Source organism: Odocoileus virginianus, chromosome 18, assembly GCF_023699985.2.
Source record: "Odocoileus virginianus isolate 20LAN1187 ecotype Illinois chromosome 18, Ovbor_1.2, whole genome shotgun sequence".
NCBI classification, from domain to species: Eukaryota; Metazoa; Chordata; class Mammalia; order Artiodactyla; family Cervidae; genus Odocoileus; species Odocoileus virginianus.
In genome coordinates this window covers 22,729,852-22,752,407 of record NC_069691.1, presented here as the reverse complement: position 1 = coordinate 22,752,407, position 22,556 = coordinate 22,729,852, and the positions used below count along the sequence as shown (strand labels likewise).

The 22,556-nt window shown below is 37.4% G+C and overlaps 1 protein-coding gene across 3 annotated transcripts in view; it reads left to right on the top strand.

Annotated features, from left to right (window-relative positions):
* The window catches only part of BRD10 (bromodomain containing 10), a 102,453-nt gene extending 80,788 nt beyond the window's left edge, over positions 1-21,665 (top strand). For all 3 annotated transcript variants that reach the window (XM_070480454.1, XM_020904589.2, XM_020904588.2), the window contains 3 exons: positions 10,787-10,902; positions 16,088-16,278; positions 17,384-21,665. In XM_070480454.1, the coding sequence (XP_070336555.1) occupies positions 10,787-10,902; positions 16,088-16,278; positions 17,384-21,024 (3,948 nt within the window). In that variant the 3' untranslated portion in view covers positions 21,025-21,665. The remainder of the gene's footprint in view (positions 1-10,786; positions 10,903-16,087; positions 16,279-17,383) is intronic.
* Positions 21,666-22,556: the final 891 nt, after the last annotated feature.

Genomic DNA, 22,556 nt, shown 5'->3' with positions numbered 1-22,556 from the left:
TAAAGAAAAGTCAGGACTAAACTCATATATGTAAAGCTTATTGAATGTATTTTTTATTATAGAAACAGTTGTAACACTGTTCCACAAATAACCATTTACTCCTTAATCTTTCTACCTACCATCTTTTTTGTTGTTGTTCTTTTCTTTTTTATTTTAATTGGAGGCTAATTACTTTACAGTATTGTGGTGGTTTTTGCCATACATTCACATGAATCAGCCATGGGTGTACATGTGTTCCCCATCCTGAACCCCCCTCCCACCTCCCTCCCCATCCCATCCCTCAGTGTCATCCCATTGCACCAGCCCTGAGCACCCTGTGTCATGTATCAAACCTGGACTGGCGATCTGTTTCACATATGGTAATATACATGTTTCAATGCTATTCTCTCAAATCATCCCACCCTCACCTTCTCCCACAGAGTTCAAAAATCTGTTCTTTACATGTGTCTCTTTCATTGTCTCTCATATAGGGGTCATCGTTAACCATTTTTCTAAATTGCATATATATGCGTTAATATACTGTATTGGTGTTTTTCTTTCTGACTTACTTAGCTAGGCTTCAGTTTCATCCACCTCATTAGAACTGATTCAGATGCATGCTTTTTAATAGCTGAGTAATATTCCATCGTGTATATGTACCAGAGCTCTGTTATCCATTTGTCTGCCAATGGACATCTAGGTTGCTTCCATGTCCTGGCTATTGTAAACAGTGTTTCAATGAACATTGGGATACACGTGTCTCTTTCCATTCTGGTTTCCTCGGTGTGTATGCCCAGCAGTGGGATTGCTGGGTCATATGGCAGTTCTATTTCCAGTTTTTTAAGGAATCTCTCCACACTTCTCCATAATGGCTGTGCTAATTTGCATTTCCACCAACAGTGAGAGGGTTCCCTTTTCTCCACACCCTCTCCAGCATTTATCGTTTGGAGAGTTTTTGATAGCAGCCATTCTGACCGGCGTGAGATGGTACCTCATTGTGGTTTTGATTTGCATTTCTCTGATAATGAGTGATGCTGAACATCTTTTCATGTGTTTGTTAGCCATCTGTATGTCTTCTTTGGAGAAATGTCTGTTTAGTTCTTTGGCCCATTTGATTGGGTAGCTTATTTTTCTGGAATTGAGCTGCAGGAGTTGCTTGTATATTTTTGAGATTAATTCTTTGTCAGTTGCTTTATTTGCTATTAATTTCTCCCATTCTGAAGACTGTCTTTCCACCTTGCTTATAGTTTCCTTCGTTGTGCAAAAGCTTTTAAGTTTAATTAGGTCCCATTTGTTTATTTTTGCTTTTATTTCCATTACTCTGAGAGGTGGGTCATAGAGGATCCTGCTATGATTTACATCAGAGAGTGTTTTCCCTATGTTTTCCTCTAGGAGCTCTATAGTTTCTGGTCTTATGTTTAGATCTTTAATCCATTTTGAGTTTATTTCTGTGGCGGTGTTAGAAAGTGTTCTCAGTTCAGTTCAGTTGCTCAGTTGTGTCCGACTCTTTACGACCCCATGAATCACAGCACACCAGGCCTCCCTGTCCATCACCAGCTCCCGGAGTTCACTCAAACCCATGTCCATCGAGTCGGTGATGCCATCCAACCATGTCATCCTCTGTCATCCCCTTCTCCTGCCCCCAATCCATCCCAGCAGAAGGGTCTTTTCCAGTGAGTCAACTCTTCACATGAGATAGCCAAAGTACTGGAGTTTCAGCTTCAGCATCAGTCCTTCCAATGAACAGCCAGGACTGATCTTCAGGATGGACTGGTTGGATCTCCTTGCAGTCCAAGGGACTCTCAAGAGTCTTCTCCAACACTACAGTTCAAAAGCATCAATTCTTCGGTGCTCAGCTTTCTTTATAGTCCACCTCTCACGTCCATACATGACCACTGGAAAAACCATAGCCTTGACTAGACGGACCTTTGTTGGCAAAGTAATGTCTCTGCTTTTTAATATGCTGTCTAGGTTGATCATAACTTTCCTTCCAAGGAGTGAGCATCTTTTAATTTCATGGCTGCAATCACCATCTGAAGTGATTTTGGAGCCCCAAAAAATAGCCACTGTTTCTACTGTTTCCCTGTCTTTTTGCCATGAAGTGATGGGACCAAATGCCATGATCTTAGTTTTATGAATGCTGAGCTTTAAGCCAACTTTTTCACTCTCCTCTTTCACTTTCATCAAGAGGCTCTTTAGTTCTTCTTCACTCTTTCTGCCATAAGGGTGGTGTCATCTGCGTATCTGAGGTGATTGATATTTCTCCCAGCACTCTTGATTCCAGCTTGTGCTTCTTCCAGCCCAGCCTTTCTCATGATGTACTCTGCATATAAGTTAAATAAGCAGGGTGACAATATACAGCCTTGACGTATTCCTTTTCCTATTTGGAACCAGTCTGTTGTTCCATATCCAGTTCTAACTGTTGTTTCTTGACCTGCATACAGGTTTCTCAAGAGGCAGGTCAGGTGGTCTGGAATTCCCATCTCTTTAAGAATTTTCCCCAGTTTATTGTGATCCACACAGTCAAAGACTTTGGCATAGTCAATGAAGCAGAAATAGATGTTTTTCTGGAACTCTCTTGCTTTTTTGGTGATCCAGAGGATGTTGGCAATTTGATCTCTGGTTCCTCTGCCTTTTCTAAAACCAGCTTGAACATCTGGAAGTTCACTGTTCACGTATTGCTGAAGCCTGGCTTGGAGAATTTTAAGCATTACTTTACTAGTGTGTGAGATGAGTACAATTGTGTGGTATTTTGAGCATTCTTTGGCATTGCCTTTCTTTGGGATTGGAGTGAAAACTGACCTTTTCCAGTCCTGTGGCCACTGCTGAGTTTTCCAGATTTGCTGGCATATTGAGTACAGCACTTTCACAGCATCATCTTTCAGGATTTGAAATAGGTCAACTGGAATTCCATCACCTCCACTAGCTTTGTTCGTAGTGATGCTTCCTAAGGCCCACTTGACTTCACATTCCAGGATGTCTGGCTCTAGGTGAGTGATCACACCATCGTGATTATCTGGGTCATGAAGATCTTTTTTGTACAGTTCTTCTCTGTATTCTTGCCACCTCTTCTTAATATCTTCTGCTTCTGTTAGGCCCCTACCGTTTCTGTCCTTTATTGAGCCCATCTTTGCATGAAATGTTCCCTTGATATCTCTAATTTTCTTGAAGAGATCTCTAGTCTTTCCCATTCTATTGTTTTCCTGTATTTCTTTGCATTGATCGTGGGGGAAGGCTTTCTTATCTCTCATTGCTATTCTTTGGAACTCTGCATTCAAATGGATATATCTTTCCTTTTCTCCTTTGCTCTTCGCTTCTCTTCTTTTCCCAGCTATTTGCAAGGCCTCCTCAGACAGCCATTTTGCTTTTTTGCTTTTCTTTTTATTAGGGGTGGTCTTGATTCCTGTCTCCTGTACAGTGTCACAAAGCTCAATCTATAGTTCATCAGGCACTCTATCAGATCTAGTCCCTTAAATCTATTTCTCATTTCCACTGCATAGTCATAAGGGATTTGATGTAGGTCATAGCTGAATGGTCTAGTGGTTTTCACCACTTTCTTCAATTTAAGTCTGAATTTGGCAATAAGGAGTTCATGATCTGAGCCACAGTCAGCTCCCAGTCTTGTTTTTGCTGACTGTATAGAGCTTCTCCATCTTTGGCTGCAGAGAATGTAATCAGTCTAACTTCAGTGTTAACCATCTGGTGATGTCCATGTGTAGAGTCATCTCTTGTGTTGTTGGAAGAGGGTGTTTGCTATGACCAGTGCGTTCTCTTGGCAGAATTCTATTAGCCTTTGCCCTGCTTCATTCCAAGGCCAAATCTACTTGTTACTCCAGGTGTTTCTTGACTTCCTACTTTTTCATTCCAGTCCCCTATAATGAAAAGGACATCTTTTTGGGGTGTTAGTTCTAGAAAGTGTTCCAGTTTCATTCTTTTACAAGTGGTTAACCAGTTTTCCCAGCACCACTTGTTAAAGAGATTGTCTTTTCTCCACTGTATATTCTTGCCTCCTTTGTCAAAGATACAGTGTCCATTGGTACATGGATTTATCTCTGGGCTTTCTATTTTGTTCCATTGATCTGTGTTTCTGTCTTTGTGCCGGTACCATACTGTCTTGATGACTGTAGCTTTGTAGTATAGCCTGAAGCCAGGCAGGTTGATTTCTCCAGTTCCATTCTTCTTTCTCAAGATTCCTTTCTCTATTTGAGGTTTTTTGCATTTCCATACAAATCGTGAAATTATTTGTTCTAGTTCTCTGAAAAATACCATTGGTAGCTTGATAGGGATTGCATTGAATCTATAGATTTCTTTGGGTAGTATACTCATTTTCACTATGTTGATTCTTCTGATCCATGAACATGGTATATTTCTCCATCTATTTGTATCATCTTTGATTTCTTTCATCAGTGTTTTATAGTTTTCTGTATATAAGTCTTTTGTTTCTTTAGGTAGATTTATTCCTAAGTATTTTATTCTTTTCATTACAATGGTGAATGGAATTGTTTCTTTCTGTTTTCTCATTAGTGTATAGGAATGCAAGAGATTTCTGTGTGTTAAATTTATATCCTGCAGCTTTACTATATTTACTCATTAGCTCTAGTAATTTTCCGGTGGTGTCTTTAGGGTTTTCTATGTAGAGGATCATGTCATCTGCAGAGTTTTACTTCTTCTTTTCCAATCTGGATTCCTTTTATTTCTTTTTCTTCTCTGAATGCTGTGGCTAAAACTTCCAAAGCTACATTGAATAGTAGCGGTGACAGTGGGCATCCTTGTCTTGTTCCTGACTTTAGGGGAAATGCTTTCAGTTTTTCACCATTGAGGATAATGTTTGCAGTGGGTTTATCATATATGGCTTTTATTATGTTGAGGTATGTTCCTTCTATGCCTGCTTTCTGGAGGGTTTTTATCATAAATGGATGTTGAATTTTGTCAAAGGCTTTCTCTATCAAGATAATCATATGGTTTTTATCTTTCAGTTTGTTAATGTGATGTATCGCATTGATTGATTTGTGAATATTAAAGAATCCTTGCATCCCTGGGATAAAGTGCACCTGGTCATGATGTTGATCTTTTTAATATGTTGTTGGATTCTGTTTGCTAGAATTTTATTAAGGATTTTTGCATCTGTGTTCATCTGTGTTGCATCTGTGATATTGGGCTGTAGTTTTCTTTGTTTTGTGGCATCCTTGTCTGGTTTTGGTATTAGGGTGATGGTGGCCTCATAGAATGAGTTTGGAAGTTTACCTTCCTCTGCAATTTTCTGGAAGAGTTTGAGTAGGATAGGTGTAGCTCATCTCTAAATTTTTGTCTACCTACCATCTTTTATCTTTTATTCTGTATTGATCGGTGCAGATGAAGATTGTAAGAGCCTTTCTGATTTTCATTGTGTCCATATTCTCTCATGTATTTAGAGATGGGGAGCTTGCTGTTTTCCTTGTTTTTTAATTCACTTTTAAACTTTAGATCACCATAGTTTTAAGTACTATTTTAATTAAAGTAAATTTTACAGATTTTAATATTTGCATCACAGAGACATGTAAATATAGGGATTACACAATACAGTCTCTTCTTTAGGAACTGTCTGTATGCAGGCCAGGAGAAGTGACTTTGTGCAGTGGAAGGAAAGTGGATATTAGCATTCAGGAGATCTAAAGTTCTAAAGTCTTCTCCCACCTACAAGTACTTCTCTGTTTACCTTAGACATTTTCCATCTGTAAAATTATATCTGCTAAGTTCCCTTTTAGCTTTAAAAATTTCATCCTAGAAGCAAGATAGTTTTTCCTTTATCTGTGTATATAAAGTTGGCCAGTCAGAAAAGCTATTGCTGACTTTCAGTTAATCTGATTGAAGGTTCAGGAAATACTTGTTTGATTTTAAATAGATTTTTGTTTTATATTAGATCTAAGTTAAGTCAGATTATTACCATTTGGCTGACTTTATTCATAACTTCTCTACATTAGTTCCACTGTATACTGTGATGCTCTTTAGATCAGCACTGGGTAGAAAAGAACATACTATTTTAAATCCATTTGGGTTATATTGACCAAATAAGATAATAAATGAAAAAAGCAGTGTGAGTTTCTCTTTTACTGTCAAGTGATTAAAGTACATTACTGCATCAAACACCAGTCCCAGAGCAGTGAGTCTGAATTTTTTTTTAAACATGTCCCACCTTTTGATCGATAACACACATATCCCATGGCAGGTATAGGGATGCCCTTTTGTTGAGGTCATTATATCCTTTATGTGTATCTTCTTCTAGTCAAAAATTTTATCAGCCTTTACTTTCTGTAACTTGTGTTATGAAAATAATAAACTTTTTTTCAAATACAGAGTGATTAAATAGGCATTTTCAAATATAAACTAGTAGCCACACCATCACTACCCCAAGTTGCAAATATGTAGAATAAAGAAAGGGAAGAAAGACCAAAAAAATATATAAAGTTAAAAGGCTTTAGACATTTACAAACAGGTCAGGCGGTGAAACAGAATTATACGAAAGTTAGAACTCTGTTCTCTATTGAATTTATATGACCCCTTCCCTATGTGCTGTTAGTTCAGTCATATATTTTCTGGGCATTAGATTAATTAAAATTTAGTAACCAAAATAAAATCAACATGTAAATTCTTCCTAATATGTTTCAAATTCTTTCCTATAAAAATTAATATTGTAATATAATCAAGGCACAAACAGCTGATAAATGTCTTTAAATAGTATCCAATTACACAGTCTCTACTTCATGTGTCTCAACTACCTAGTCCTGAACATCCTGCAATTCTGTTAGTTCTGTATTCTCTACTCCACCACCACTATGCTAACTTACCCAGCAACCATACTGCCTGGCTTAACTCAAATCTGTCATCCTTCTTATTAATTCCCAGTTAATAACTGGGGGAAGGCATGGCTATCCACTCCAGTATTCTTGCCTAGAGAATCTCATGGACAGAGGAGCCTGGTGGGCTATACAGTTCATAGGGTTGCAGACAATCTGACACAACTGAAGTAACTTAGCTTGCATGCACAATAAGGAATTCAGCATGTTGGCACCCACTAGTCTTTTAACTCTTTTCCACTTAATTGTACCAGGAAGAGCATATTCTCCCCTGCTTCATTCCTTGTATCTTTCCTCTTTCTGCTCTCCTTAGCTTCAGTTCAGTTTAGTTCAATTGCTCAGTCATATCTGACTCTTTGTGATCCCATGGACTTGAGGACGACAGGCCTCCCTGTCCATCACCAACTCAGGGAGCTTTCTCAGATTCATATCCATCTAGTTGGTGATGCCATCCAACCATCTTCTCCTCTGCCATCCCCTTCTCCTGCCTTCAGTCTTTCCCAGCATCAGGGTCTTTTCCAATGAGTCAGTTCTTCGCCTCAGGTAGCCAAAGTATTGGAGTTTGAGCTTCAGCATCAGTCCTTCCAATGAATATTCAGGACTGATTTCCTTTAGGACTGACTGATTTGATCTCCTTGCAGTCCAAGGGACTCTCAAGAGTCCTCTCCAACACCATAGTTCAAAAGCATAAATTCTTTGGCACTTCGTTTTCTTTATGGTCTAACTCTCACATCTATACATGACTACTGGAAAAACCATAGCTTTGACTATATGGACCTTTGTTGGCAAAGTAATGTCTCTGCCTTTTAATATGCTGTCTAGGTTGGTCATAGCTTTTCTTCCAAGGAGCAAGCATCTTTTAATTTCACGGCTGCAGTCACCATCTGCAGTGATTTTGGAGCCCCCCAAAAATAGTCTCTCATTGTTGCTACTGTTTCCCCATGTATTTGTCATGAACTGATGGGACCAAATGCCATGATCTTAGTTTTCTGAATGTTGAGTTTTAAGCCAACTTTTTCATTCTTCTCTTTCATTTTCATTAAAAGGCTCTTTAGTTCCTCTTCTCTTTCTGCTATAAGGGTGAGTATTTTCTGTGTATCTGAGGTTATTGATATTTCTCCTGGAAATCTTGATTCCAGCTTGTGCTTCATCTAGCCTGGCATTTTGTATGATGTACTCTGCATTTAAGTTAAATAAGCAGGGTGAAATATACAGCTTTGAGGTACTCCTTTCCCAATTTGGAACCAGTCTGTTGTTCCATGTCTGATTCTAACTGTTGCTTCTTGACCTGTATACAGATTTCTCAGGAGGCAGGTTAGGTTGTCTGGTATTCCCATCTCTTAAAGAATTTTCCACAGTTTATTGTGATCCACACAGTCAAAGCCTTTGGCGTAGTTAATAAAGCAGAAGTAGATGTTTTTCTGGAGCTCTCTTGCTTTTTCTATGATTCAAGGGATGTTGGCAATTTGATCTCTGGTTCCTCTGCCTTTCCTGAATCTAGCTTGAACATCTGGAAGTTCACAGTTCATGTAGTGTTGAAGCCTGGCTTGGAGAATTTTGAGCATTACTTTGCTACCGTGTGAGATGAGTGCAATTGTGCAGCAGTTTGAACATTCTTTGGCATTGCCTTTCTTTGGGATTGGAGTGAAAGCTGACCTTTTCCAGTCCTGTGACCACTGCTGAGTTCTCCAAATTTCCTGGCATATTGAGTGCAGCATTTTTAATGGCATCATCTTCCTGGTGGCTCAGCTGGTTGAAAATCTGCCTGCAATGTGGGAGACCTGGGTTCAATACCTGGGTTGGGAAGATCCCCTGAAGAAGGAAACACCCTCTCCAGTATTCTTGCCTGTATAATTCCATGGACTATATAGTCCATAGGGTTGCAAAGAGTTGGACATGACTAAGCGACTTTCCCTCTTTAGCTTAGGTAAAGTTTATTTCCACACTCACCATTTCATTTTTGAACCAAACAGAAGTTGAGATGTAGAAAAAGGAATGTTGTTAATATGCCTTGTTAAAGGGAAAAGTCTTCTCCATCTACCTATTTTCTATTTTTTATTGAAACAAAATCTTGCCTCATTCCAAAAAGGATTTAGGGTGACTATCATCTACCTTTTCATCTTCCTCAGATAGCTTTCCATAGGTTAAAAGTATTTTTTGGCTCAATTTTATTGTTCATAGTCTAACAGTTTCACTTTCATGGGTTAGAATAAGCGCTTTATACTACCCCATAACATTCCTTTGAGAAAAATAACTTGAGGTATAACTTCTTGTTAGTTGGATCCTTTTAGAAAGCTTTTGACAAGATATCTGTTCAGGTTAGTATATTATATGAAATAAAAATTAACTTAAAAGTTTTTTCACATACTATACATTTCTTATGCTGCTGCTGCTGCTAAGTCACTTTAGTCGTGTCCGACTCTGTGTGATCCCATAGGCGGCAGCCCACCAGGCTCCCCCATCCCTGGGATTCTCCAAGCAAGAACACTGGAGTGGGTTGCCATTTCCTTCTCCAATGTGTGAAAGTGAAAAGTGAAAATGAAGTCTCTCAGTCGTGTCCGACTCTTAGTGGCCCCATGGACTGCAGCCTACTAGGCTCCTCCATCCATGGGATTTTCCAGGCAAGAGTACTGGAGTGGGGTGCCATTGCCTTCTCCGTTGTTATGCTGCTAAGAAGACACAAGTAAAGTTGGGAATTTTATGCCCAGATTAGTATATGCTTTACTCTCGGGAGTGGTTATTTTTCTGCCTGTATGCAAATATGACTCAGAGTTCCTGTGGGATGAAACCTAGCTTTATACAGGTTAAATGTGATCTGTGACATATACTTGTATGTTTTTGTTGTAAAAGAAGTAAAGTGAGTGGACGGTGTGGTGTGTAAATTATATCTCAAAGCTGTTTATCAACTAAAAATTACAACATGGTTATATAACAGTAAATGATAATAGTGATTGTGGTGGTAATGTTGATAGATGTGGAGAAGTTGCTTACCTAAGGATATAACTTCTATAATCTTATTGTTCCTATGGTATACAGATAATTTTATGGGTACTGTGAAATATATCTTACTAGAGGTTTTTGTAACCTGTGTCAGACTGAATTTATGTGATACAGTTTTTAAGAGGTAGTGATATAGCTAGTTCTAGAACTTGGACTACACCAACAGGCAGATCTGGGTTTAAGTCAGAGAGCCTTTAAACAAGTCATTTAACCTCCCTGACCGTTAGTTTCATCATTTGTTAAGACAGACTAAAAATGCACACACTTTAGAAGGTTTTTGTAACTATTTCGTGTACACACTCATGCTCACTCAATCTCTCTCTCCCTGTCTCTCTCCCTGTCTCTTTCTCTCCATGTATGAATGAAATACTTAGGATAATACTTAGCAGATGGGGGGGTGTCAAATTGTTATCCCCTATTATAGCATGAAAATAATGGAAATGGTGACCACTTGTTTGCTTTTCATTTTAAAACATTTTAAAATAAATGTTTTAAGACATTTTAAAATAATTGTAAAATTTCCTAAGGAAGTTTGTTAAGAGGACTGCTTTTGGACATGAAAACAATTTGGGTTTTTCTCTTTCTTTTTCCCCCCAGCCTTTTGGAAAAATTACAGAGACATTACAGAAATGAGCCATATAATTTACATAATTATGTGAATGTTTGTATCTTTACATGCATTTTTGTGATTTATTGAATATTTGTAATTGACCCAATTAAAAGCTTTAAAAAACTTTTTATGTCCTAGTTTGATTAAATGGGTTTTAGATTTCTCCTGTATAGTTGAAAATCTCTAAAGTAGATCGAAGATTTATTATGGGACATTTTTCTCCTTTCTGCAACCTTCTGAAGAAGAGAGATGTGCTTATTTGACGGGTATCTGCATTTTGTTTTGTATTTTACTCAGAAAATAAGTCTTGGTGTTGACTTCTAGATTAAATCTAAAGGATTTACTTTTCAAATTGTGTTTTTAGGGCAAATGGTATCATCGGAGGCAAGCTGTAAAAGAATTACATAGTACATTGATACGTCTTTTAAACGAATTGTTGCCATGGGAACCAAAGTTAATGAAAGCTTTTCAAAGAAACAGGTAAATAAAACTTTATTATCTGTTTTACTTAGTTTAACACTCTTACTTTTATGATTATGGAAGATGTCCTAGAATTAGTAGTGTCCTGTTGATTTGTAATTCAGATATTTTTGAGCCTGTGTGCAGGGCACTTCCTAAGTCCTGACAAGGTAATGTTAATTAAACAAAACCCCTACTATGTGGTTTATATTATTTTTCCCCCAGTTTTTTTCATTGTGGTAAAATGCACAAGTAAAATTCACCATCTTAACTAGTTTTAAGTGTATGGTTCAGTGGTATATTTAATACCACTTTTTTTTACCACTTTTTTTTAACATTCATAATGGTGTGTTTCAGCCCATCCATCTCCAGAACTCTTCATCTTGTGAAACTGAAACTCTGTTATCTTCCTTCCCCCATCCCCTAGCAACCACCATTGTACTTTCTGTGTCTATGATTTTGACTACTCTAAGTACATCATATAATATAAAATATTTGTCTTTTCGTGACTGTCTTTATTTCACTTAGCATAATGTTTTCAAGGTTCATCTATACTGTAGAGTTTACTTCCTTTTAAAGACTGAATTAAAAAAAAAGACTCATTTGAAAAGACACTGATGCTGGGAAAGATTGAAGGCGGGAGGAGAAGGGGACAAAAGAGGATCAGATGGTTGAATGGCATTACTGACTCAATGGACATGAGTTTGCGTAAACTCCAGAAGTTGGTAATGGACAGGGATGCCTGGCAAGCTGCAGTCCATGGAGTCACAGAGTCGGACACAACTGAGCAACTGAACTGAATATTGCACTTTATGCATATACCACATTTTACTTATTCATTCATCTGTAATGGGCATTTGAGAGGCTTTTCATGTTTTAGTTATTATGAATAATGCTTCTGTGTACACGGGTGTACAAATGTCTAAGACCTTGCTTTCAAATGTTGGGGATGTATACCTAGAAGTGAACTATGGTATTCTACTTTTAATTTTTTTCTAAATGAAACAAAGATGAATATTTTTAATGATAGAAGGTACATTTCACAAAGAAGATAGACATCATAAACCTGATTTTTTGAGGAACTATCATATTGTTTTCTATAGTGTACATCATAAATGTACAAGAGTTCCAGTTTCTCCACATCCTCACCAGCATTTGTTATTTTCTGATTTTTTAATAGCCATCCTAATGAGTATAATGTGGTATATATTGTATATATATGTATATATTGTATATATACAATATACATGTATATGTATGATAACATGTATTATGTATATATTGTATATATACAATATACATGTATGTATGTATAATATATACAATTTGTATATTGTACACATGTATACAATATACAATATATATGTATATATTGTAGTTTGGATTTCCACTTCCCTAATAATTAGTGAAATTGAGTACATTTTTTAAGTGCTTATTGGCAATTTGTCTTTGGAAAAATGTCTAGAGGTTTTGTTGTTGTTGTTGATTGAATCTCCTTACTAGTTACGTCTATTCAGACAAACTCAAATGTCAGATGATGATAAGTGCTATGAAGAAAAATGAATCTGGTTTAAGGGAATAAGATATACTTGTTTTGCAATAAATTACAATATGTAAAATAGATAGGCAGTAGAAATTTGCCGCATGACGCAGGGAACTCAAATCAAGTGCTCTGTGACAACTAGAGGGGTGGGATGAGGTGGGAGGGAGGTTCACGAGAAAAGGAACTTATGTACACCTATGGTTGATTCATGTTAATGTAAGGCAGAAGCCAGCACCATATTGTAAAGCAATTATCCTATAATTAAAATGTTTTACTTGTATTTTATTCAAGTACAGTTGATTTACAATGTTGTGTTGATTTCTGCTATACAGCAAAGTGACTCATCTATACACTGTATTCTTTTTTGTCTTTTTCATAATGGTTTATCACAGGATATTGAATATAGTTCACTGTGCTATACAGGGAAAAAAAAAAAAAAAAAAAAAGCTTGTCTTGGACTTCCCTGGTGGTCCAGTGGTTAAAAATCCACCTGCCAGTGCAGGGGACACAGGTTTGATCCCTGGTCCAGGAAGATTTCACATGCTTTGGAGCAGTGAAGCCCATGGGCCATAGCTATTGAAGCCGCCACGCTCTAGGGCCCATGTGTTTCAAGTACTGAAGCCTGCACACCCTAGAGCCCATGCTTCTCAACAAGAGAAGCCACTGCAGTGAGAAGCCCATGCATCACAAGTAGAAAGAAGCCCTCACTCACCGTAACTAGAGAAAGCCCAAGTGCGGCAACAAAGACCCAACACAGCCAAAAATAAATACTTTTTAAAAAAGAAAGAAATGCTTGGTTTAGATGGGATGATGATTGCTCTTTTACAGGGTGTTGGGTAAAGTTTCCTTGATGAGTTGGTGTTTGAAAAGAGACCTGAAGGAAATAGGGAAGAGAACCATGTGGATATCTTAAGATGCAGAAGCTCTAAGGTTGAAAGCACGTTTGACATTTATAGGAAATGCAAAGGGGTGAGAATAAGCAAAGCTGAGTGAATGAGGAGGGAAATGGTAAGAGTCTAGAGTCAGAGAAATACAGAGAAAGGCAGCCAGATCACATCTTTTCCAGTGAGTCAGCTCTTTGCATCAGGTGGCCAAAGTATTGGACCTTCAGCAGAAGCAGGGCTTCAGAGGATGAGATGGTTAAATAGCATCACCAACTCAGTGGACATGAATTTGAGCAAACTCTGGAAGATAGTGGAGGACAGAGGAGCCTGGCACACTGCAGTCCATGGGTAGTGAAGAGTTGTAGATAACTTAATGACTGAATAACAACACAGCCAGACCATATAGGAATTTAAGGAGTTTGACTTTTACTCTGAGACAAGAAGCCTTTGAAGGGTTTTAAACAGAGGAATTACATGACCTGACTTTTTTTTAAAGCATTCCCTCTGCCTACTTGGTTGAAATTAGAATGGGACAAAGATACAGGCAGGAAATCAGTTACGCTTAGCAAGTAGTCCAGGTGAAAAATGATAGTGGCTTGGACAGCAATAGTAGCAATGCAAACAGCAAAGAGTAGTTGAATTCTGGATATATCTTGAAAGTAGGACTGGTGGAATTTCCTTAAGACTTGCATATGGAGTGTCAGAAAAAAATGAGAAAAAGGTGGTGCCCAATATTTTTATCTAAACAGCTAGAATAATGAAATTGTCATTAGTTGAGATAGGAAACAAAGAATTTTGGAGAGGGGATGGATTGAGGATTTAGGATTTCAACATATTAAGTTTGATATGCCTTTCAGCCATCTAATTGGAGATACTGAATAAGCAGTTTAGTGTATGAGTGGCAATTCAAGGGAGTAAGTCAGACTGAAGGTACAAATTTGGGGGTTGTCAGGATATAGATTATACTTAAGCTGTGAGATAATAGAAGTCACCTAGTGTATGAACACAGTTAAGAGAGACTGAACCCTGGGACATTCCAGCGTTTAGATGTGGTGGAGATGGTAGGACTCAGCAGAAGAGACTGAGGAGGAGTATTCAGCAAGATAGGAGCATAACCAAGAGAAATAGTGATGTCTTAGAAACAGGTAAAAAGTTTCAAAAAGGAAACTGCTCATGATGAACTGAGGAAAATGAGGGTAAAAGTCTTCATCTTTTGAAGAGAATGAGGGGTAAGGAATTGGAGTTTTTCTGTAAAAGGAGAGCAGAGAAATAGGGCAGTACCTGGAAGGACAAGTTGGAGTCAAGAGAGAGTGCTTCAGTTTTGCCCTTGTTTGTTTTTCTTCCTGGGAGAAATAACATGTGTGTATACTGGCGGAAATGATCAAATAGAGAGGCAGAAATGGATCAGACAATGGAAGGTACTTTGGAGATTCTTGACTTGTTGAGGGAGGATGCATAAGTTGTGGAGGGGTTAGCTTAGAGAATATGAGGGGGTTAGATGGAAAATATGAGTACAGTGAAGGTTTTAAGTTGCAGACAAGATGTGAGCATATGAAAGTTCTTGTCTGATTGCTTCCATTTTCTGTGAAATAAGGAGCAAAGTCTTTAGCCAAGGTGAGAAGAAGACTGAGAAGGGAGAAACTTTGTACTATCCCCATTTAGATAGTTCTAAAATGAAATTAAATTTAGTTATCCTTTGATAATCCAGTCGGTTATCTTATAGCTATCATCCGCTCTGTAAAACCCTTAAGCAATCATTCAAGCATAAATAAATTGAGAGTAATTATTAACTAACATTTGTTAAATATTTATGTGCCACACATACTATAATAAGATAAGTATCTTTGTATCTTTGTACACATAAGTAAACTGATGCTTAGAAAGTTTAAGAAACTTGTCCAAAGTCTTAAAACTGTTAAGTGACAGAGGTGAGATTTATACTCCGGTATGCACAGATAGGGATTTGTAGAAAAAGTAAATTGGAGAATGTATGTTCAGATTTTTTTAAACAAACAAAATAAACAGAGGTTAAAGAAGAATAGAGAAACTCAATTGAAAGCAAATGAATAATAAAGGATTTCTAAAATACCATGCAATCACTTGGAAATGTTTCTATCTATTGTAATGTCATAGAAACATAAGTACTGTGTTTTTATGTGAAAAATCACTTTCCAGCTTTGTTTCCTTATACTTAATTAAAAAAAAAATTCTAGTGAGACCTAAGGTTTAGATAGGATTGCTTTCAGTATTAAACAAAGGATTATTTTTGTTGTTACTACTTGCAGGAGTCAAAAATAATAGATACTGTTCCTTAGAATTTTTTGATTAACACTTTTAAGTGACCTTTTAAACAATATTATAATGAATTTTAAGACTATTTCAAGTCTATTTCTGTCGGTGCAGTTAGAAAAAAAAGTTAATCTTTTTCACATTTTCACATTTAATAGGTCTCCCAGTAGCCTTTAGAATGACAGTGGGTGGTATGTGCAAATACTTTACAGATACAGTCTTTAAGTTTCCTATGCCTATACCCTGTTGTGTCTTCTTGAACAATCATCATTGGATTAATTGGACAGCAGGAATAATTGAACAGCAGAAAAAAATGAATGTTTTTTATTCTTTAGAGTCTCTCTCTAAAAAAATCTTACACACACTTGATTAAGATATAGGTTTAGTGACTTAATTGAAAATACTGAAATAAATAGTTTGAAATGTTGAGTTACTTTAGCTTCCAAGAGATTAACACATATGTATTTTTATGCTGAATATTTTATTTCAGGAGTCGCCTAAAGAAAGACTATGATGACTTTAGAAGACAGCCTGATCATGATAAATTTGCTAGAGAACTGTGGAATAGTGAAGAAGGTGAAGGAGATCCTGGAAGAGAAACCCCTAAAGTAGAAATCAGTAGCAAATCTATAGACACCACAGAACCTCTAGATATCCTGGAGAAGGATCATTTTGATTCAGGTAGGCGTTCAAACTTTCTCTAAATCAACACTACAAGCACAAAGAAATTTTAGTCTTTTGTGGAGATAGAAGATAGTCTGGTTAATGAGGTTTATTGATTGGGGAAATCTATTATGTTTGAAGGTGTGCTAATGTCTTATTAAAGGTTCTTTGGAGTCATTATTACTGTTCTAGGAGTTTCTGGAACCAGTATCTGACTCCAAACTATAGGCATGTTATTGCTCAGTAGAGACCACACATCGTTAATATACAATCCCTTTGAAATAGGTGTACCCTCTTCTTTTTATTATTATTTTTGAAACAATATATCTGGGGTTTGCTTAAATGAAACTTGGCAAGTCTTTAATAATTGTGAAGTGGTTTTTGTTTTTTATGTTGATGACCTAATGAGACTAGAGTGGACACCTCGTTCTGATAAGAAGGCTGGATAAGATTATCTTTAATTCCTTTTGGTTTGTCAGATTATATTATTCTGTAAATCCAGTTAAATAACTTTACTTAGTTATCTAATAGGTATGAAAATTTGTGCTTAGAAATGTATTAACCTATTACATTTCATGTCTTTGGTGAATTGAAAAGGTATAACTTCTCATCAGCCCAGTTTGACCAGATATGAACATAAATTTTTTACTGTAGGAATAATTGAACGGCAGGGAAAAATGAATGTTTTTTATTCTTTAGAGTCTGTCTCTAAAAAAAAGAAAATAGGGAGAAACATCTCTCTTTGATATGAAGATTTCTCTGTCTAGAAGGAGAGAAGTAGACTAGTGAGTACTAGTCTACTCTAAATTCTGAGCCCTAATTGCTGGCTTGAGTATCTCAAGTTGTAAAGTTTCCTTTTACACTTGTATTGGCAGCAGAATCTGACCAAAAATAATTTCCTCATTAATAATATGTTGTTCTTGGGAATGGTTACAATATCAGGATTACCATGTCAAAGGTCTCCTTACCTTAATTTCCGTCAATGGTACTGAGACTTTTGAATCACACTACAGTTTTTTAATAAATTGCTGGTTCAAAGATTGACATTCTTTTTTATAATTGATGCTATCATTGCTATTCAGTTGTGTTATATAAACAAAATGCTTGTTTTTATCATTTTCAGATGATATGAAATTGTCAGAAATAGATTTTCCTATGGCCAGAAGTAAGTTGTTGAAAAAGGAATTGCCTTCTAAAGATCTAAAGACACTGCCTAAAACACTTAAACGACAGTCCAAGCAAATTAGTTACCTGGATGATAGCACAAAAGAGCTTTCCCCAAGGAAGAAAGCTAAGTTAAGCACAAATGAGACAGTGGTTGAGAATGTAGAAGGTGATGTGCAGATGGACTGTTTGAATGAATCAAAGCATACAGAGCCACTGTTTCCAGAGTCATTTGCCTCATTGGATTCAACACCAGTGTCTACTCTCCAGAAAGGGACCAAACCTATTCAGGCCTTGCTTGCAAAGAATATTGGGAACAAAGTGACCTTAACAAATCAACTGCCCCCTTCCACAGGTAGAAATGCCCCTGCTGTGGAAAAGCCAGTTATATCTCCTCCAGAAGCAAGCCCCATAAAGCCAGCATTGACCTGCCACACCAGTACAAAAGGTCCTTTACAGATGGTATACAAAATGCCCTATGGCCAGTGGTTGCCCATAGATCTTCATAACAGCTCTGTAAAAATTCAGATGCAACCTATGCTAGATCCTAAATCAGGAGAAAAAATTATGCAACAGGTTCTCATTCTGCCTAAGAGTTTTGTGATTCAGCACAAGGAAGGGAAAGCAGTTGCAAAAGAAATACCACCACTTCAACAAAAAGGTACAGAACAACATGGTTCATCTTTCCCACAGACAGCAAATGTAAACTCTTCTTTACCATCAGTTCTTGTCAACCCAACAGGAACTGTTTCTACCCAACTATCTAATACAGCTTTCAACAAGACAGTTACCCCTTTGTCAAATGTGAGTAGTGCTAGACCACAGTCTTTGACACCTGTAACCTCCATAAGTAATTTGTTAGCACCACCAGTTAAAACTAGCCAGAGTGAGGCAGGAAAAGTCAAGAACGCAGTTTCAGCCGCCGCATTCCCACAGCCCATTGCTTCACCCACCACCTCCTCCACAGTTCAGCCTCAGTTATCAGCAACAACACTAAATGGATCTACAAATCCTCCCAGTAGTTCCCTGAGCTGTTTTGCACAACAAACTGCTGATTCTTCTGAAGCAAAGCAAGAACTGAAAACTGTGTGTATCAGAGATTCACAGTCAATTCTTGTTAGGACACGAGGTGGAAACACTGGAGTTGTAAAAGTTCAGACCAATCCAGATCAGAGTTCCCCCAGCAGTCTATCTTCAGGTTCAGTTTTTACTATTGCTCCTCAGCTTCAGGCATTTCTGGTACCAAAGTCATCAGCTTCCTCATCATCTGCTTTTTCGTCAGTAGCTGGAACAACCGCTACATCTAATCTCCCATCTTTTGGCCAAGCACCTACTTCTGTTTCCATTCCAGCTGGCTTTAATCCATCCACGGGGAAAAATCTTAAATTTACATTAAGCCAACCTTCCTGCAGTGGTAATTTGGGCCATACGATAGATAAAACTTCACCCATGCCTTCCTCTCCCTTAAAGTCCTCTGTTTCTTCCAACACTCTATTATCATCAACAGCAAATAGTTCGGTAAGTGTAATTAGCATATCAACAGGAAATTTTGGACAAACCAGTTCAAATGTTATTCGTACACCAGCGAAACATCAACAAGTAGATTATGTCACAAAAAGTTACCCTGTTACAAGATCAGACACAACAGCAGCAGCAAGTGGAGATACTGTCAGTGGGACTCCAGTGCAGAAACTTATGCTGGTGTCAGCTCCATCTGTTCTTTCTTCTGGCAGTGGAACTGCGATTAATGTGACACCAGCACCAACATCTCCAGGTGTTTCTGCCCAGAAATTAGTTTTTATAAATGCTGCAATTCCCAGTGGCACTTCAACCCCAACCATTGTAGCAGAACCATTAAAACAAGCTCTTCCTTCTCCGTTGAGTAAAACATATGTTAAGTCTCCAGAACAGCCCCAGATAGTACTAATTCCATCTACAGTGGGAACACCAATAAAAATAAATTCATCACCAACTGTGTCTCAGATAAAAGATGTGAAAATTGGGCTAAACATAGGCCAAGCAATTGTTAATACTTCAGGCAGTGTGCCAGCTCTGCCATCAATTAACATACTGCAAAATGTAACCTCAAAAGGCGAAGAAAAAAGTAGCAAGGGCTATGTTTTACCATTGTCAACAAGTGGCAGTTCAATTCCAGTAAGCTCAAATTTTATGAGTCAAAATATTACTCCTGTTAATGAATCAGTGGTTTCTGCTTCAAGAACAGTAAACATGTTTTCAGGAACAGGAGCAAATGTATCTTTGGGTTCTGTTTCAGTGACCTCAACCTCTGCCTCAGTTGGGACACGACCTCCTGTTTTAGTCAGTGGAAATGATACCTCTTCAAGAATTATGCCTAGTTTGTCAAACAGACTTTGCACGTCAAATCTCGGAAACACTGTGGCTATATCAACTGTGAAAACAGGACATCTTGCATCATCTGTTCTGATTTCAACTACACAACCAACAGTGTCTCCGAAATGTTTAACATCAGCTTTGCAAATCCCTGTTACGGTTGCCTTGCCTACACCTGTGACTGTGTCCCCTAAAACAATCAACACTGTTCCACAAGCAGCAACAGCACCAGGAGCCACACGTTCTGTATCTCTTTCTAAAAGACAATCTCGGACTTCGGTCCAGTTTCAGTCACCGGGGGTTTCAACTACAGTGCCAACAAATATAAACACAAATAAACCTCAAACTGAATTGCCATCCCTTTCACCAAATCCAGGTAAAATAATTAACATTTCCAATTTTGCTTCTCTGCCAAACCAGCAAATGTCCCCTGCTTTCTTAAAATCAACCCCTAGTTACAGTTCTACTCCAGGTGTCACTGCCATTCACACTGCTACAGCACCATCAAATGTAACTAGTGTAATAGGGAGTCAGTTCAGTGAACCTTGTATTCAGCAAAAAATAGTCATCAATACCAGTACACCTTTGGCACCTGGTACTCAGATCATGATTAATGGAGCCCGGTTTATTGTTCCACCACAAGGTCTTGGAGCTGGCAGCCATGTTCTCCTTATATCTACTAATCCAAAATATGGACCTCCCTTAGTTCTTAATAATGGCCAAGGCACTCAGCCTACACCAGTAGATAACCTGGCCCAGAAGATCACACTAGCATCAAATAATTCCTTAAGTGGGCAACCTGTAAAACATTGTCTAAAAAGCTCTACAAAAATTGTAAACTCTCTTGTGAATGCAAGTTCTCTATCCACAGTACCTGCAGCACCACAAATCATAAACCCAACTGCTAAAGTTTCTGTTCCACCTCCTGTACCAACAGTGTCACTGACTTCAGTAATTCAGTCTCCTCCAGCAACTCTTTTGGCTAAGACATCTTTAGTTTCTGCCATTTGTTCTAGTAATCCTCCACTGCCAAGTAACACTTCAGTATTTCATTTGGACACATCAGTCAAAAAATTATTGGTCAGTCCAGAAGGAGCCATTTTGAATACCATAAATACTCCATCATCTAAGGTTTCTTCAGCCTCTCCATCACTCTCTCAAATTGTATCTGCCAGTCGAAATCCTGCCTCTGTCTTCCCTGCTTTTCAGTCATCTGGCTTAGAGAAGCCTGACACAGCTGCATCTTGAATTTAGACTAAACGAGCCAGTTTTTAAATAATGGGGCATTGTTTTGACTCCCATAAAAATTTTAACTGTTTATTATACTGTTGAAAACATACTATACATAGTTTGTGTGTGTGTTAATGTATCTTTTCATTAGCTTGCAACAAGGCTTTGTTTTTCTTGGGGAGGGAAAAATCTGTTCCATTTCACTCATTGGTATGAGTATGTTTTCAAAGGTTATTTGTTTAAAATAGACAGGATTTACCTGTCTGTATGACATAAATTGAACAGTCAAGTTTGACTAGTTTGGAATAAGCTAGGGTTTTGCACACTTGCATTGACATGTTTCTTCTTGAATTTGAACTGTTGCAGCGTGTATCTCCAATACGATATTCTATGTCTTTAGTGGAATAATATTTTTGTTTCTGTAAAAAATATATATATATATATTTATGCATTGTGAAAATGCAGTCCATTGTGTAAAATTGTACATATCCCTAAGTTCTTAACAACCTGTACTAAACTATATGTACAAAGAACTATGCTGTCTTATTTATGTTTTGTTTACATAATGTATAGTTTTTTAAGTATTTTAGTAATTTTGGACCAGTGAACTGTTAGCATCAATGCAGAAGAATCTGCATGTAATAAACTGAGTTGCTGTATTTCCTTGTTTGAATACCATTTTTGAAGTGCGTTCTTGTTCTGTTGAAAGATAACGTGATATGAAATGACAGATCTTTACGAAAAGGAATTTTAAGCTAGGAAATTTGAATCACTAACGGCATTTTTACAAGGCTTTACAATTTACAAACTTTGTTTACACATATCTCATTTGACTTTCACAGCAATCTTGAAAGCTTAAATGGTGTGTTGTAGGTCACTCAGCTAGTGGATGCTATGTACTGTGCTAAGTCGCTTCAGTCATGTCCGACTCTTTGCGACCCCATGGACTTAAGACCCCCAGGCTCCTCTGTCCATGGAATTCTCCAGGCAAAAACACTGAGTGGGTTGCCATTTCCTTCTCCAAGTGGATGGTGTATTCAGTATTTGAATCTAATGCTTTAAATACTTTTTGCATAACTTTACATGACTTCTGCTTTAAAATTTCACTCTGGATTTCATTGTTTTAACTTTTTTTTCTTAATTTACCACTAAATTCTACATTGATTAATCTTAAGCCAAATATATTTTTTTTCAACCTTTTACTTTTAAATAATTTTAGATTCAGAAGAAGTTGCAATGATAGTACGAGAAGTTTCAGGTACCCTTCACCTAACTTCTCCCAATACATTTATTTTTACATTGAGGGGTTGGTTCATAGTGATTTTTCAAAATGATATTTAAAAACATGAATTTTTTTTTTAGTTCATGGTGACAAATGCGAGCACCGTTTTAAATTGTTTATGAGTACTCCCTCCTTTTTTGTGTATTTTTCAGTACAGAGCAGTTACTTAAATTTCATGGTAAAGCAATGTTTATGGGTCAGCTTACTCTTGGGGTTTAACATTATGGTATTTCAGATTTGCCATATCTTAAATAAAAGGTAGATTTTA